This window comes from Nymphaea colorata, chromosome 3 (assembly GCF_008831285.2).
Source record: "Nymphaea colorata isolate Beijing-Zhang1983 chromosome 3, ASM883128v2, whole genome shotgun sequence".
Taxonomy (NCBI): domain Eukaryota; kingdom Viridiplantae; phylum Streptophyta; class Magnoliopsida; order Nymphaeales; family Nymphaeaceae; genus Nymphaea; species Nymphaea colorata.
This window is the reverse complement of record NC_045140.1, coordinates 24,263,341-24,280,918: the sequence shown is the minus strand read 5'-3', so window position 1 is coordinate 24,280,918 and position 17,578 is coordinate 24,263,341. Positions and strand designations below refer to the sequence as shown.

General features: G+C 41.4%; 2 protein-coding genes across 2 annotated transcripts; both read right to left on the bottom strand.

Annotated features, from left to right (window-relative positions):
- Positions 1-785: 785 nt before the first annotated feature.
- LOC116251392 (uncharacterized) lies at positions 786-1,709 on the bottom strand. Its single transcript, XM_031625642.2, has 3 exons — positions 1,316-1,709; positions 1,119-1,203; positions 786-1,023 (listed from the first exon to the last, which is right to left on the bottom strand). The coding sequence occupies exons 1-3, from the start codon at positions 1,535-1,537 to the stop codon at positions 995-997; spliced, it is 336 nt and encodes a 111-aa protein (XP_031481502.1). The 5' UTR covers positions 1,538-1,709; the 3' UTR covers positions 786-994.
- A 13,793-nt stretch (positions 1,710-15,502) lies between these two features.
- LOC116250919 (protein DETOXIFICATION 48-like) lies at positions 15,503-17,578 on the bottom strand. The gene is made up of 2 exons (XM_031624910.2): positions 17,392-17,578; positions 15,503-17,131 (listed from the first exon to the last, which is right to left on the bottom strand). Exons 1-2 carry the CDS (start codon positions 17,536-17,538, stop codon positions 15,662-15,664), a joined length of 1,617 nt encoding a protein of 538 aa, XP_031480770.1. The 5' UTR covers positions 17,539-17,578; the 3' UTR covers positions 15,503-15,661.

The following is a 17,578-nucleotide window of genomic DNA, read 5'->3' as shown; positions in this document are numbered from 1 at the left end:
CGTTATAATTCGGATCCATTTTACTATACTGCATCAGACTAGATGAATCCAGTTTCGGGTCAATAATCAGATCTTGCGAACTATTTAAAAGCCTACCAAATGGTATTTGTTTCCTTGAAGGAATGCTAAGCAGGTAATACTGTTTGCACATATACACCGGGGGGGATGTGTGCCCCCTAACTTTCGAAAATTTATGTAGAAGTATATATTTTTATATATTTACATATGAGTGCCCTTCCTCAACCACTAATATCCATGTTCGTGACCAATTTCCGTAAATCACTAACTCCGCCATAGTCAAATGCTCAACAATCTCTTCCATAATATAGTGGAAAGATCTAATTAGCTCTCCAGCTTTTTCGTGGTAGTCCTCAGTTCGTCAATTATTTTAGAAATTTTCTTCTTCTACAAGTCTTATGAGTCCATGTCAAGCGATGCACCTTCGGTATCAATCTCGTAAAATCTCCTCCAACGAGATATCAAAGTCATAAGTGTAGCTTAATCGCTGAACATTTGCTTTCGGTGGGTTAATTCAGATGAAAAGTTTTGCATTTTTAGTTGCACTCCCTTGAAGTCCGACAGAAAATTCAGACCATTCTTTCATTACATGTATTAGACTTGTTCAATATTTATGTATTGATCTATATATATATATGTGGAAAGAGAGAGATATAACGTTGCATGCTCCGAATTGAGTCTCCATCCTTGCGGGAACGAGCAGAATGCCACGAGAATCGAGAGACGAACACAAACACAATGCGGTCTTCAATAACGTGAAAAGCGTATGACACAGACTAAGAAACTTTTTTCATAGATCTGGAGACCTCATAACACGTACATACTTTAAGAACTGTAGAAGAAGAAGGAGAAGAAGAAGAAGAAGCAGAAAAGGAAGACAAGAGACAGGTGCTAAAACCATTTCAATCTCCATATATCACAGCAAGTTGTCATCAGCTCACGAATATGATTTCTGGATCACAGCAGCACTCGTCGATCAAGCAGCAGCAACAGAGCATTGCGAGGCTGCCCATCAAGGGACAAACCAAACATTTCAATGGTGAAACAGAATCGAAACAGATCAAGAAGAAAAAACCAAAGGTGAAGAATATGGCTTGTACCATCCTTCGAGACACCCTCGATCACTCCTCGGTGGCGGAGCTGCGTACTGGGGAGGCGCCATAACAGGAGGCCCTTGGTAATAACCTGGAAAAATTAAAATTCCCGCAAACGATAAGTCTCTGTAGTTCCCTCATCCCGTGAGGGAAAACCAACAGATGAAACGAAACAAACGGGTAAAGCAATGGAAGAATCAGACCTTGAGCGGGATAAGGCTGGGGATAGTAAGGGTATCTGGGATCCATGCCTTCAATACTCTCCTCTTTTTGTCTGGTTCCTCTTTTTCTCTGGCAAGAGGTCGAGAAAAGACAAGTGAGAAACTACGGATTTGATCAAAATTTTCGTGATGGGAAGGACGGGGGAATCCTCTTCTTGTCCACAGGGAAGACAAACACCAAAACCATATCAAGTCTACGAGCATGAAAATACTATGTGACGTCTGTCGATGAAGGAAGGGGAGATGATCTCCCCTCTCTCTTGGTAGCCTCAACTCCTCATTTTATTTCTTAGCTTCGGATCCCTGCCATCATCTCTTCTTTATTTTCTTACAATCGTCGGATGCTAAAAAAGAAAGGCTATGTCGTCATCTACGGTGGACGGGCAATGGGGTGGTTGCTCCTCGCTGTTGAGGAAACGACCTTCCATCTTCTAAAAATATCAAGGACGATCCGTCCTTTTCTACTGTGATCAGTGGGAGGCCTTTAACCAGACAGAGAGATGCACCTTGATCCGTGGTCGGAACCCAGAATTCTCGGCGGCTCGTCCCGGCTTATGAGCGGCCTGAATTTAGGGATGGTAATTGATCCGAGCCAGTGGATCAGAGGTGGCTGATCCATGTTCAGTTGTTTATGTTTGTGATCCTCATAACACGTACATACCTTAACGTGCTAATGAAATACCCATTTTGCTCTTCCAGTTTAGCTTGGATCAAATTGAAACCAAAATTGAATGGACGAGCATAAATGGTTAAGCCATCTTCAAAATTTGGATCTTCTCGTGCTCATTAATTTCCATTAATGTCTTTAACCGTAATCTAGCCTATTGATGAACTACAGCCAAATTCGGTAGGTGCACTTTGAACAGCACTTAAATTAGTTAGGTCGACTTCTTTAAGTTGGTCTAAGAAGAAGCTATGACATTACGGATGTTCATGATAGGTATCTTGGATCTAATATTACAAGTGGAGAGTTTGAAATGGGAATGTAATTCTGATATTTAGTGTCTTCAAAAAGAGACACTTAGAAGCTGTTTGGCATCACTAACAAATTGTTACTCTATTGAAATTGTCCAAAAATTGGTGTAAATTTATGGAACCCTGTAACATAATATTCTATAAATCTATCCCAAATTTTGGAGCATAATCACCGGACAGTAACAATCTTAATGAGTTATCGAACATGATCATGTATCACACGCTTCACAATTAGCCAGTTGGGTTTCACTGTGTGGATCCAAGTCCGCGACTGAATAGTTTGATTCTCCAACTATATTCTTGCTTTAAAGTTATTATTGTTTGAACCTCACAAATGCACGCGGTGTGATCTTTCCTAAGCGTTGCTCAGATCTGGTTTAATATTTTGTAGAGCCGTAATTTAGAATATAAGAATTTTTCTTTTATACATAGTTAATTTGTCTTATATCCAACATTTTTTCCTTTACAAATAAGTTGGAGAAAGGCAAACTCTTACCGTTTATGGTAAAGAGATGTAAGGTTGGGTACTGAATTCTCGTTTTTTTTTTTCTCTTGAACAATTGAAGCCCGATCTTCAGGTGGCCAAACGGGCAGAGCTGTTGTTTGGTGAACCCAGGCATTTGAATCCCTAGATTCTGTGAGCTTATTGGCTTCGTAACAGGAGAAGCATATAGGCCTTTTATTTTTCTCAAGGCACCTTAATTTCCTTGGCAGATGCAGACAGTGGCCGAGCCAGAAAAAATTTCTGGATTTTCATATCAACAGCGGCACCATATACATAATATAACAAATATTTAAATATATTAATCTAATGATAAAGAAACCTTGAGGAGCTGGTGTGGGCAACTGCCCACCATAGCAGAGCTAGAAATTTTCTATGAAGAGGCCAAAATACCGGCCCTGCTTCCCACACCAGCCCATATTTAGCTCTGCCTCCGGGTGCAGAAACACAAAATCTCGGATTTATGCATCCACTTCCAAAGCAAGGTTGCAGAAACGAAATCGAACACAGTTACCAACTTAATTCAAATGTAAGAATCTTCCATTAACTGGAATTTATGCAACAACTTATAGTACCAGATCTTTCACACTTCCATGCTCGCTACAGAACATAGTGATCAAAACTGTCATGGGCAGATATATGACCAATATTGTTTGGTTGCTCATCAAAAATGGAAAAAAGTGCAGCAAAAGTTAAAAAAAAAAAGGGGGGGACCTGTGAATCCAATTCTAATTGGTCCCAAGAGGTGATTCACCATTGTGCAACCACATGGAAGAGGCATACCAACGAATGCAAGCAAAGGGGAAAAGGCTCCGAAAAGAGAGACTGAGACAATGTCTATGTGATATCATGCTATTTCAATATTATTTTATGATTAATTTTATCATAGCTATTTTTTTGTTGGATTTTTAAATTGCTAATAGGGTTGTGCGTTAAGTTAGAAGGCTGCAGCAGTTTACGTGAATCCAATGGTCTCCCAAGCCCAAAATTTTGATTCTATTTCAATCAAACAAGACGTTTTCAATTCTGAAATCAAGATTCCAAGTTATCAAACACAGGCAGAAATTAGAATTGGATGGGAATTCCCATTTCATTTTCGGGTGAAATTTTGATTCCAGATTCAAAATTCCAGACCAATCAAACGCCCCTTAAGGAAGATATTATTGGGGTTGAATTTGCCAATCACCACAAGGTTGAGGTGTGTTTATCAAATGGCTAAGCCCTTCACACGTAGTAGTGGGGGCATACGTGGGCTTGTGCCAGTGATTGCCTACATGTACCCATGCAAATTGTTTATTTATATATTAATACTTCATAGGTATCTTCTGATTTACATATTATTTAATTTGAAGTATTAGTGCCCCCCAGACAGAAGTTTGTAGCTTCAGCTTTGAGCGTATAAGAGATTTATACACATTGATTTAACTTGCCATACCTACAACACTCGTCTCAACATTGTAGGAGGTGCAACCTAGATGGAAATCTAGGTCTCAAAATGCCACAATGAGATTAGAACTTGTATGTAACCACTCTAGTTAAGGCGTTTGGGTCAGACAGCGACTCCGGGTGCCCAATGAGAGGTCAAAGCCTTTCTCTCGTTCCTCCTACCTCCGGGGTCAGGAGCTGCATCAAGACCTAAATGAACTTAGAGTTACTCTCTTCAACTTGAAAGTATCATCTACCACCTTTTGCAATTGAAAAGAGTAATACCCATAGGAATAAAGACTCAACCACACCTCCTCTGAGGTGCCCTGTCTAAGATATAACATGAATGTGTTTGATTTCTTTGATCACAATTTTGAGGTTCGATTTTTATCACTTCTTGTTGTGCCATAGCAGTCTCTCTTAAAATATGGACATGTGAATTAGTAGCCTAGTTCTTTTTTTATATACATGTTTTTTTTTTTAGCAATGAAGGTGGAGACCGTATCTCCCAGCAATTTCCATGGGAATTAGTAGTCTACATTTTTCCTGATCCTTCGTTAAAATAAAGAGTAACACAGTGTTTTCAATACCATGTCATTGACATTCTGCCTAAACAACTAATCGCGCCCTTGTAAGTTTTGGGTAACAAACAATTCAACCACGCCAAGATGGTTTTCACATGGATTCATATCCTACTAACAAGGTCATGTTTTGGATATGAAGCCTCAAAACTCCCACATTTTCTTATTCCCAGGGAAGTGCAGAACAAACATACGGCGTTGGTATTTCAGTCACTTAAGCCAAGGATTGAGAGAAAGGGTGCATAGAAACCATTATCCAGGACATTGATTGGATTCAGAGAAGTGGTTCTTGAGCAATTTCTGGCTGTTTTGGATTCTATCTGAACCTGATTGTGTTCGTGTTCAATTGGATATATGGTTTCTAAAAAATGTAAAACATAGTCGGCCGTGAAATTTTTAAACACAGAATATGTTTTTTACTAGCATGGTAAACAATATGAGTTGATGGAAAGATGACTATGGTGGATTTGGACCATTTCTCATTTTGTGCATGTCATATGCTAATCTTCTCTGTATGGATCCAATTTGACAGTTTGGATTGAGGGGAGAAAAATAATTTGTAATATATAATCGCCTTCTCATGGTAATCGAGGGCATTCCATTGGCTACCCAACCACGATTAATCTCCAATCAAGTTTTAGTAACACATTATGGTTCTTGAAAGAAGGCCTTTTGTTTTTCTAGCACCGTCGCAGGGTCGGATTTCTCAATGGGCACCCTCCTCTGTAAATGCACCTGTGGAATGACTTCTTTTCCTGGTGAGGGAAACGACCAAGTTTTTCATACATGAATTGTTTATACTCTATATATAGTGAATATGCATGAAATAAATCCTGATTTAATCAATAAATTTAAAGAAAAATGCTTTGAAGTGAAGCTGCATTCGCATATTTTCCTTTACTCCTGATAACCGCTTTGGTGACCCCAGCGGCTATCTTCATTGCCTGTTTTGTCACTTGCAAAATGCGCTTCACCTCAAGTTTCCTATACTTCAAAACCAGTGGACCAAGTAATTGTATGGTAATGGAAAATCATGTAAATGTAAATTACATAGCCTGTTTGTGGAAAAGTTCTGAAGATAACGACACTCTGCATCAGATCACAATATCCGAAACCTCCCTCTCCAAAACTAATACATGAAGTTCCACAGAACAATATGCATGGAAATTTGGCAGAATTCAATTAACAATATAATATCAATGCAAAGTGAGGGGATTAAATGACAATACTGTTGGAGAAATCCAACTTTCGAAATCAAAATTTATTGATCACGCATGGATGGTAATGGAATCTGGGTTTTTCTTCATCAGGTCATCGCCTTCGATGAGCACAGGGCCTCATGGTGATGGTGCCAAAGAACCAATTCAGCTCCTTCATATGTCCTTACTAGGTTCTCATGTGGATTCTCGAGAGAAGGAATTTTCTTGTGTATTCAAGAAATTGGACACTTTTGGTTGCACGAAAGAATTCCGGAACTAAGGTTTGAGAAGGCAAATTACGCACTAAACTTACCATGAATGCAGACATGCCCTCCCGATACAAACACAGACGTTCCTGCTATAGGACTGCAGGAATGAAACGAGGGCATTATTGAGTTCGGTGCTATTCTCTGTGGTTCCAACAGCTGCTGACATCTAGCTATGTGCCATTTTAAAGATCTCCTCAATTATTTGCAGACATTAAACTGTCAAGAGATCACTAGCTACGTATTCACTGATTGAGATGGCCACTAGTTCCAGAATCAAATCTTTCGTGCTTTTAGGCGAATAACGTAATTCATTGCATCTTCAAAGAAATCCAAGTTTAAATCGTCAGACCCGTATTAGATCATGGACCTGACAGAGTGTCTTGGCTTCCTTGTTGCTGCAGTAGTCAGGTTACAGGGAGTACAGGACTCTGCAAAATCACCGGTAACAATGCCGTTTTATTCGTACGCTTGCACTATCAAGAGTCCTGAAACTGCGAACCTGCTGTGCATCCAATAATGAAAGATTACTACCACTGTGAAAGAACGCCAACTATGTATTTTGAATTGAGAGTTTACTGCTCAGACTATTCTCTTGGCATATTCATCTGTTTGTCAATTATTACGGCCACCAAGCACCTTGTACGTGACGATTGAGAATTCATTCTTAGGGATTGTTCCACTCAAGCACTGTTATCCTACAGATTTTTCGGACATTGTGGTGCTTAATTCTTTAAGTAACTCGTGGTTTTGACTACATTTTTTTTTACTAAGGTTGGCCGAAGTCATATCATATTCTTCATGTCCTCTCGGGGGCTTAAGGCGTGCTGCTGTTGGGGTGGAAATTCCTTGACCACGGTTAGGACTAAGCAGAAACTTGAATGATCTCAAGGATAAGTTGGTTTCTTGAATCAAAAGTATTGTATTGGTGTTGCCATCGTTGAATACTAATCTGGCTTTACATAGCATGTGAATCACACTCTGCTTTTGATACAGCTACCTAATATAAATCTATCACAGTTTGGAGGCTTTGATTGTATAAGCTCGAACATAGGGGGTGACTTAGAAACTAATAGTAAAGCACAAACGGCAAACCACATCAGTAGAAGCATGTGTAAAGAGAGAAACAAAATGTCCGAGAACAAAGTGAGAAAGTGATATGACAGTATTACATATGCAAATGGCAGGGGGAAGTGAGCAGAAAACTATTCTACAGGTCGACAGAGAACCGAAACACGTTTCACGGTGTTCCCCCTTCCTTTCGAAGTAAACACATTTCATCAACAGCCTGAAATTCCAATAACTTCCACGAAACAACTTGAAGATATGCATCAACTTGCAGCAGAATGATGATTATTTCTACAAAAATGGTTTTGATCGCTTATGTGACTATTAATTAAGTTGTCCACATCATTAGAAACCGCTGGCCAACGAAGGGAAATCCCACTTCTATAAACACCTTATTGGATGCTATAATTAGATTCATTTAAGCACTATACTGTACAAGAGAACTTTCCTTTAGGAAGATTTTTTTATAATATTCATTGAGTGCTGATACGGAGCACATACAGATCTTCGTAGTGCTCACCCCCAACCTCCCTTACCAAATAAAGAAGAAGAATATGTGCGACCTAAAGCTATATCTTCTGTCACGGTTGGAAATTGAACGGCAAATTTGTTTGTATTCAAGTGCTCAAACTTGAAAGAGTTATTCCAGTGGCTTCCTGAAATGCGGTCAAAGAAATCCTACTTCTGCAGAACACTTCAACTCTCGCCTAACTTTCCCTGTAGGCTTTGCTGCGGACAGTTCTTTCTTCTTTAACTTTCCTTTACCTGTTGGATTTTGGGAGATCATGGGCTTGTCCTTCTTTCATTTTATAATTCATAATCCTGCTGCCCAACTAAAAAATGTCTCTGGAGACCGACCTTCCTGGTCATTGGTTGTTCAAAATTGCTCTCCCGTCATGGTACGGCAACCTTGCTGACTAAATGCATGTTTGCTCACGCATGCATAGTTCCCTTTGCATTCACAGCTGCTTCAACTTTCTACTCATTGATGCGTGCACACATGCCGCTTGTGGCCTGTAGTTTTCAAAAAACAGATCTTCTGCAATGCAATTCATAGACAGTAATTGCACCGTAGAGGGCATTTGGTAACAAGAATGCTGCATTCTTTGGAATACAGTGATCCATAAATGTGTTACAAAATTTTTGAGTTTTGAGATCAAAATTTTAGGTTCCTTTTCAAAATTTTGAGGATATGGGTGTGAGCTCTGCAGTTTAAAATGTAGACATCTGCGCCTGGGTGCATAGTGTCTGGATAAAATCTATCGAGGTCAAAAGCTTGAGATCTGTACTACAAAGATTTCAGAGGGTATAAAATCTTTACGTCCAGGAATATATTCATGAAGATTTGTAAGTTTTGAACTAGGATCTTGCATTTGTACTGTTAAATTTTAGATGCATACTCAATAGTCGTTTTTAAGATGTTATTACATAATTACTGTGCAACTTCATTGCTTTCATTTCACTACATTAAGCAAAATCATGGTCGAATAAAATTGGCAGCAACAAGAGCTCCACTATGCTAACTGACAGCATAAGAAATTAAAGTTGATAAAGGTAACTCCTTTTTATAGTCAGACTTGGCATAATATGGCTAGATTCTGCTGTACTTGCTTTGCCAATAAAAAATAGAAAATTTTGGTGCACTTTTTGTTTCAGCTTTTTAGCGTTCTAGAATGCATAAAACAGGAATATGATTATCATGCAGTGGACTACATATTGTTTAGTAATTATACTTCACAAATGAAAAAGGAGGAAAAGACTTTGGAACACATTCTGAAAAGACTCTTTTCAAGTTCTAACTTCTTTCTTCAATGAAACACAGCATGAAAGTTATGTTCTCGTTATTTATTACTACCAATGACATTAAATTTTCATTTTTTTTTTTAATAAAGAAAGGGAATCGAGGCTAGTTGTTGAGGTACATATGTGGTTACAAAGAGGAGTCCTTCAAAATGAGTACTCTATTTGCTTGTTAGGTGCCCACCTTGGGCAGTTTGCGTGAGGATAAGCCTCTCTTTTTTTATTCATTTCACTCTTAAAAGCAAAACAAGAACGAATAACATCCGTCCAATTGGCTTACGGCTTTCAGTCAGCTATCCCAGTGCAGCAAGTGGAGGAAGCGAAGATCTCTCTTCCTCTCCCTCTCTTGCCTTTTCCCATTAGTTCACTTCAACTTTTTCTACTTCAAGTCATTCTTTCTCTTTCTCTTTCATTAACATCACATCCCACCTCCCAACAGGCAGTCGGCAGGTTTTTTACTCTCTCTCTCTCTCTCTCTCTCTCTCTCTCTCTCTCTCTCTATATATATATATATATATATATATATATATATATATATATATATATAATGAGTGTAGTTCTCATTATCCAAAGTCACCAAGCCATTTAACTAGGATCATCCATCTGATCCAAATGGATGGATAACAGAAAACATGGAGAAAAAATAGTGAACTAATACTATATAACAAAAATATTCATCTTCTTTTTATCCTTGTTTTTCATATTGAATCAGACAGGCCCGGTTAGATAGTTGAATAACTCTGAAAATTCGAAGTCACCATTCAATTTTCCTATATATATGTATATATAGGAAAATTGAATGGTAGTTTTTAAAGTTCGCCTAATCATCTAACTTCGATCTGATTAAAAGAAAAACAATGAGAAAAAGAGGGTAGACCATTTCGTCATTGATTATTAGTATTTTTTTTCATTGTTTTTCTCCCAATCATTTATCTATTTCAGATGGACGGTTAGATATGGCTAGGTGACTCTAAATAGTCAGAATCATCATTTGTTTATATATATATATACACTTCCCTCTCTTCATGAAATGCTTTACAAAGTGTTGGCAGGAAAATATTCTGTTATATGCAGATGACGGCTAGGCTTGTTGTTAGAGGAAAGAGGGGCTTCAAATGCTTCTTTTTTTTAATCTTGTGGCTTGGTTCTAACTTGTGGGCAGCCATAGCAGCTTTGCTTCTCCCAACTGGGATTCTCAACCAATAAGATGCAAGTGCAGTTCCTAATTGATGATAAAAAGTGCCCGTCGTCATATTGTGGGCGTTATCTTTTTATAACAGAGACCCCCACCCCTCCTCCAATACAAAGTGAATAAGTACCCTTACTGGGCCACATGCATGCTGGTCAAAAATATCGGCGCAAATTTTTGACAAGTGATGTTGTGCCAGGAGAAATCGGTTCACATCATGCATACCAACAAGAATGACACGCTTTGGAAAGCAACCTCTTTTGAAAATGTTGCAGCTCCATTAAGCCTTACTGATTGTCAACACACACATATACAACTTTACATATATTAGTAGACAGTTAAAATATTAACTATTAAACATTTGATGAAGAGAGATATAAACAAAATTTTGAGTTGTCTCGTTTATTGTTGTCAAAAGTGTGTGTATCTCTCTCTCTCTCTCTCTCTCTCTCTCTCTCTCTCTCTAATATATATATATATATATAGCATAATAGGGTTTGGCAGGCCTCTCCCCTAGCTATACAAATTATGAAACGAGCTCTTCTTGCTACGCAATAGAGGGCCTGCACAATGTGCAAAGGAATCTAAAACTATTCATGGATTCGTGTATGACATAAAGGTTCCAACCAAATTTGGGGTACAATGAGAGGCCATCAAAAGTTTTCTAACTTCAAAACTATAATCCAAAGTGCTTAACATCCAAGACAAGGGCTTGCGTTTTACCAGGTCAATTATATGGCCCATCCCTGACGGTTGGGTCGGTTACACGCAGCGATTTGACCGTCAGTTAACCCTCTGTTTCTGGCGCTAAAATAGCGACAGTAGCTCTGTCGCTAAACGTTTTCGTCATTGTAAGCGGTAGTGGCGGTTCGAGCTTTGGCGCTTGTATTGGCGGGCGCTAAAATGGCACCGTTAAAACTGCGCCAGAGCTGACCCAAGTGTTGTATTGTGTCCATTTTTCTCAGAGTGCACCAAAATCTAAAGGAGGAAAAAATTACCATTTGCAAGGACTCTTATTCTTTTGAAGTTTCCTAGATATTTTAGCAACAAGGTTGGAGCTGGGATTGGGCTTTTGATGAAACAGTCCATTAAATTGAGATAAACAGCAAGCCGAGCGGTTGGTAAAGGATATCAAGACGGGGAATGTTTTTTATTTGCCGTTTGGAGCAAGTAGATCTCCATCTTGACCCTGTTTCTTCATGGGGGTTTGTAATAATTGGATTAAATTTATGGATTTAGTTAACTAGTTTTCAAAAGCGCAGAAACTAACAACCCACCACCCAGAAAAGAGCTGAAGACCCTCATTCCCCCTACCCCCGAAGATCTTGAGCAATTGGTTAACTAGCATAGAGAAGCATAATCAGTAGGTACATAGAGTAGCTCTTGTGCTTCTTCCATCAAACTATGTTCATGTAATACAAGAATTTGCCTGATTGGCCGAATACTGCACCTGAAAGGTTGTATTGTGACGCTCTGTACTTGCACTCAAACTGAATGAAGAAAATTGGACCTTTCTTTTTAACAACGATTTTTTTCCACCCCTGTTGAAAAGGTTGTCCGATAGTGAAATAAGTCTCTTTGGTTGCCTTTGGTACGCAGGATCAGAATAAACTTTGCATTAAGTAAAGATTGTCTACACGATGAAACTTGCAGAGTATAATGCGCTCGTACGTGCCTTCGCCATCCGATAACGTGTGCAGTCGTGTCACTAAGAACATCGCAAAAATGGCATATCTTGGTGGCATATACAAGATTTTGAGAACCTGATCAAGCTCCGATCGTGGGGATCTTCTTTCACTGAGATCCGATTGCATTGGAGGAAACACAGTTAACGATTGCAGATTAATGGCCTCTGCGTTGGAGGGACGGTAGAGACAGAGATCTGGATGAGATTAGTACAGCCGGATTGGCAATGGGGAAGATCAAGGAAAGATCGATGGTCGGGTATCTTTAGAACCAATGTGGCTTTTGTTCATGCTTTTGCCTTGAATAGAATTGGGAAGCGAGGGATTCGAGGAAAGGGGGCGCAGATGAGGCGTGCGCGTGTCGAGAAGTGAGAGGGGAAGAAGGTGCCCAACTGGTGGTGCTGGAATGGTACAACCTTCTATTGAAAAGTTCCGCCGTTGAATGATTCAGAAGAATGCTTCACCGGCCAAAGAGAATAGACGGATCTCTCTCTCTCTCTCTCTCTCTCTCTGTGAGAGGATGCCGAACATGGAGACGTGGCGCACACGCAGAGAGGAAGGAGCCTTTGTCGGCTTCTTTTTAGTTGGCTCCACACGGTAAAGAAAAGAGTTTCCTCTGAAAACATGTCGATCGAGAGATTGAGAGGGTAACAAGTACACAAGTACAGGAATGAATGACAAAAACTGTAGGAATTCGGAGTGGGGAAAGGGAAGTAATCTATGGTTTCATCAGAAGAAACATAGTCGCTCATCATTGGGAGTGTTGAACTTGTGACATGCGCATTATGTCATAGATGCACGGGGTATATATAAACTTTTAAAATATGTCATGTAGTAATGCATCATATAATTATGTTGTTTGCCATGAAATTGAAGTTGGATCTCTAGGGCCATTCAACATGTATGAATGAGCTAACTTGGACTGTTTTAAAGTAAAATGAAGAACAATCACAAACATTTTTTCATATAAGTGCCTACCACTGTTATTTAACGTCTAAACTGAATTATCTGTTAAAAAAGATTATGATTGTTGATAAAAAACTTGTTCGAACTTTTAGAATCTGATCTATGCGTTAAAAGGAACATATAATGGTGAATGAGAAGATGCCAGAAACGTTCAAAGAATGAATCTGATACTTCCATGTATCGGGGGAGAGGAATAGAGGACAAAGTTAAACAGATAGTTCCACATTTCTGGTTCGAAATCCTAAGACTCAAAATTGGTTTAGTTCAAACTAGTTCTTACATCCAATTGCTTTTCAGCGGGTCGAAGGATCAGAATTGGGTTAGAGAGCCCTCAAATTTCATGTATAGGAACCATGATTTTCAAATTTCGTTCAAGCAAAAGCATGGTTTGCATGTTAAGAACTAATTATATTGAACTTTCACATTTACATGCATAGATTGGCTCGAAAGTTTGCTATTTGTACCTGATGCGTTTGAGTTTACTTTCAAGAACAACATTATGAAGAAGGTTAAGCAACAGAAATGACAGCGTTGATAATCTCTCTCTCTCTCTCTCTCTCTCTTTTTGTGTGCATGCACGCATTTTGGAAAACTAGTACTTATAATATGGCAGAACGTAAGTCACTGTATTAGATTAATGGAATTGGATTACTGAATATAGTTTATATGAGTACTTTTACATTCTACAAGTTCTACTCTCTCTCTCTCTCTCTCTCTCTCTCTCTATATATATATATATATATATAGAAATAATGCATTGGATCTCATTACAACTCCCAAGTTAAGTGTGCATAGGTAAAAACAGTGTTGAAATGGGTGACCTCCTGAAAAGTTCTACTTTGTAGATGGTTTTGTTGGGGTATGTCAACTGTTGTTGCCATCATATGTTGTTCTTCCTTCGTTGGTGGTTTTTGTTTCTCTCCGATCAGTTCGATGGGAGCGTTGTAGTCCTTCCAACATCCTAATGGGAGCGACTTATTTTTAGTCATGTTGATTAATACTCTCTCTCTCTCTCTCCCCCCCTACACGCACACATGCACATAATAATGCATTAGATTCCATCAAAATTCTAAAGTTAAGCATGCTTGGATAAAAGTAGCACTGAGATGGATGACCTTGTGGAAAGTTGCATCCTATCTCTCTCTCTCTCTTATGTCCAGCACACCTTGGTGAACCTTATCCTTGCGACTTTGTTCTTTTATAACTTGCAAAGCCTGTGTTATCGATAACATTCATTTAGAGATCAACATCCAAGTCGAGCCTTTTTCCCCAAGTGGATAATAATTTCATAAGCATAAAAGTTTTCGCAATCAAGTTTTTGAAATCCTTACAAAACTTAATAATGGCATCTGAGAAAATGATCTGTATGACATGCTCACGTTCATGATGCTCTCTCTCTCGTTGGCTTTTATGCAATATACTCTCTCTCTCTCTCTGTGGTATGTGGAGATCTGGATGCTAGGACTTTTATACGTGGACGGAGGACAGAGATGTCGCCGGTTTGGGAACATATGGCTATTCTAGGTAACCACAGTGTGCCGAATGAGAGGGCTTTTGGAAGTGCCCGCAACTGTGCCGTGTGCAGTTGCCGGAGCCACCCGCGCAGCTCTTTGCTTCTTCATGATTTCGATAGAAGGGACAGGATTTTTACTGCACCTACCTCTCTACAATCTTACCATTTTCAATGTTCATCCATCGGCAGATCGTCACAGTTTTCATATAGAATATTTAATGCAGACCAAGAATAGCGTCGACCTCCTCCCCACCCTTTTCTTTTCATCTGCTTGTTCGATAATTATCGATTTCTACCGTTCATTAGCGATCTCAATTTCCTTGCTTAAAGGGTAATTAGTTAACCTGTCTCTCTGATCAATGTGATCTTCATATGAACTATGGATCTAGATTTCTTTCTTCTCTTAATTCCTTTACTCCAAGAGAAATTAAGCACTTCATTAGCTAGCACATAACGTAAGCATTTTTTTAAATCCGTTCGAATGATGCTTGCTTGAGATTGGAATACACGACGTCCCCACGAAATTAGTGACAGTCACGAGGCTGCTTTGCCTGTTAAAAGAAAGCAACCGGTCTTTAAGGTGAGAAGAGAACAAACACAGAGAGGAGATATTTTTGGAGAGAACAAACCCCACCATAACAAGAAAAGGAAATTTACAAATGGGGAGCAAACACTGACCATGCATGTTAGCAGAACTTCATTAGGAACCTGCCTTTTCTTTTAGCCCTTTCAGGGAACTTATATTGAGCTGGCCAAGAAGATGGAGACCACACTCAAGCAGGACTCCACTCGGCCCTCACAGTCTCTCTCTCTCTCTCTCTTTCTCTTAACCTGACACGCATCAGATGGCCTGTCTGGCCCTTGAACCGCATCTTCAATCTCCCTGTTCAACAACATGGGAAGAGCAACACTAAGAAGGATAAAGCAAGAACGGTTAAAACAGAAACGATGAGAGAAACGGAAATGGGGAAACTTTTTGGTTTTATTTGAAGTAGGTGCATGCAGTACTTGGAAAATACGTCTCCAACTCTTATATCAATTTCCAGTCTCTATCAATAACAATTTACAGTAAGTGGGTGATATTAAGAGCAAAGTAGAAGGGAGGGAAAAAAAAAAAGGAAAAAAGTACACCACAGAAGAAAATTGCTGTCACCCACCATCAGACATGACTCATCAACGGCTCAGCTTCACTCTCAACATCATCTGCACTCCCCAGACGGCCGCCGTCGTCCACCACCACCTCAGTGGTTCCACCATCGCCGCCGCCTCCGCCACCATCTTCATTAGCGTTCCCCATCAACGCCCTGGCCCGCTCGGCCTGGAGCTGCCAGTCGGTCCTGACGAGAACGCACATCATGGCCAGGGCGCACGTGGCCTGCGCGGCGAGCAGGCCCAGCCAGAGTCCCCGGAAGCCGACTCCCGCGACGAAGCCGAGCAGGATGGCCACGGGCATGCCGACGCAGTAGAAGGAGCCGAGGTTGATGTTGGCGCCCACGGATGGCCTGGCGCAGCCGCGGAGCACGCCGCAGCCGGTGGTCTGCGGGCAGTTGCCGAGCTCACACAGCCCCACGATGGGCAACGCTGCAGACGTCAGCGCCAGTATCTGCGGGTCCGACGTGAAGAGACGGCCCCACCTGTGCCTCATCCCCACAGCGAAACTCATGGCGCAGAGGCCGAGCGCTGCCGCGCAACCCATCGCCACCAACCCGGCGAGCCGAGCCCTCCCCGGCCGGTTCGCTCCGAGCTCGTTCCCTACCCGAGTCGAGACGCCGAGGCTGAGCGCCGATGGGAAGACGTACACGAGCGAGGTCGTCTGGATGAGCACCCCCATCGACGCCACCGTCGCCTTTGGGTCCGCCAGCAGCCCGCAGAGCACCACCATGATTTCGTACCACCACCACTCGAGGCAGACTGACACGCAAGTCGGCACCGCCAACCGGAGCAGCCCACCCCACCCGCGGAGGCAGTCCCGGCCGGGCGCCACCCACGAGCGGCGGTACACGCCGGAGAGGCAGAGATACGCCACGAGCAACACCACCATGTTGATGTTCGTCCAGGCGGAGGCGAGAGCCACGCCGGCGACGCCCATCTTGAGATAGACAACCAGAAGCAGGTTAGCTGGGAGGTGGAGGACGATGGCAATGGCGGAGCAGAGCGTCACAGGGAAGGTAATATTCTGCGCGCGCAGATAGATGCGCAGAGGGTGGAGCAAAGAGAAGGAGACGAGGTCGGGAAGAGAAAACAAAACGAAGGTGGAAGCTGTGGAGGAGATGCGTTCGTCCTGGCCGCACCAGAGAAGGACGCGGTGAATGTTGACCCACAGAGCGGAGATTGGCAGCGAGGCGGAGAGGAGAACGAGCACGGTGCGCTGCAGAACGAGGCCCAGAAGCTTCCATTGCTGGGCGCCGTAGGCCTGGCCGCAGAAGGGCTCCATCCCCATCGCCAGACCAGATATGACGGAATAACCCGTTATGTTTGCAAAGCCGATTGCTAGCGAGCCACCGGCAAGTTCGAGCTCACCCAGGTAGCCCAGGAAGATCGTGGATATCATCGCTCTGGAGTAGAGCAGCAGTCCCGTCAGTAAGGTCGGTCCCGAGATCTTGCTGATGGACGCCATCTCCTCCACCACCTGCAGCAACACAACCAAGTCGCCTCTCATACTCATATCTCACTCTTTTCTGGTTATCCCTCTTCACCAATTTGCTCTTTTCAATCTTACATCTCAATTGTCCACTTCATTCGGCCTTTGGCTTCTCAGAAATGGGGAATACATAATTTTACAAAGTTGGGAGCATGCCACTCTTGTGGGCATTCATCATCTTCGTGTATGTTTGTGTGTTCACGAGAGAGAAAAAAAAAAAAGCAAGAAATGTGGATAACTTGTTTTACCTCAGAGAAAGCAGGCCACTTGTGGAGAGTATGAGAGTCATCGTGGTCGGAGAGGGAGGACGTGGCTTTGATGGGGAGATGACGATTTTCGTCTGGAAAGAGAAGGTAAGAGGAGGAAGCAGAAGGAGGAGATGGTGGCCTGCACATTTTCTTCCTCTCCTACGTAAATCTGTGCTCGGTTTTGAAG

What these genes read in the sequence shown, in the direction of transcription:
- LOC116251392 (XM_031625642.2), bottom strand. Translation starts at nt 1,537, where the DNA reads ATGCTCGTAGACTTGATATGGTTTTGGTGTTTGTCTTCCCTGTGGACA. An exon ending in CCAGCCTTATCCCGCTCAAG is followed by an intron (nt 1,204 to 1,315) that starts GTCTGATTCTTC and finishes TAATTTTTCCAG; the next exon opens with GTTATTACCAAGGGCCTCCT. An exon ending in CGAGGGTGTCTCGAAGGATG is followed by an intron (nt 1,024 to 1,118) that starts GTACAAGCCATA and finishes CTTGATGGGCAG; the next exon opens with CCTCGCAATGCTCTGTTGCT.
- LOC116250919 (XM_031624910.2), bottom strand. Translation starts at nt 17,538, where the DNA reads ATGTGCAGGCCACCATCTCCTCCTTCTGCTTCCTCCTCTTACCTTCTC. An exon ending in AGTGGCCTGCTTTCTCTGAG is followed by an intron (nt 17,132 to 17,391) that starts GTAAAACAAGTT and finishes GTGTTGCTGCAG; the next exon opens with GTGGTGGAGGAGATGGCGTC.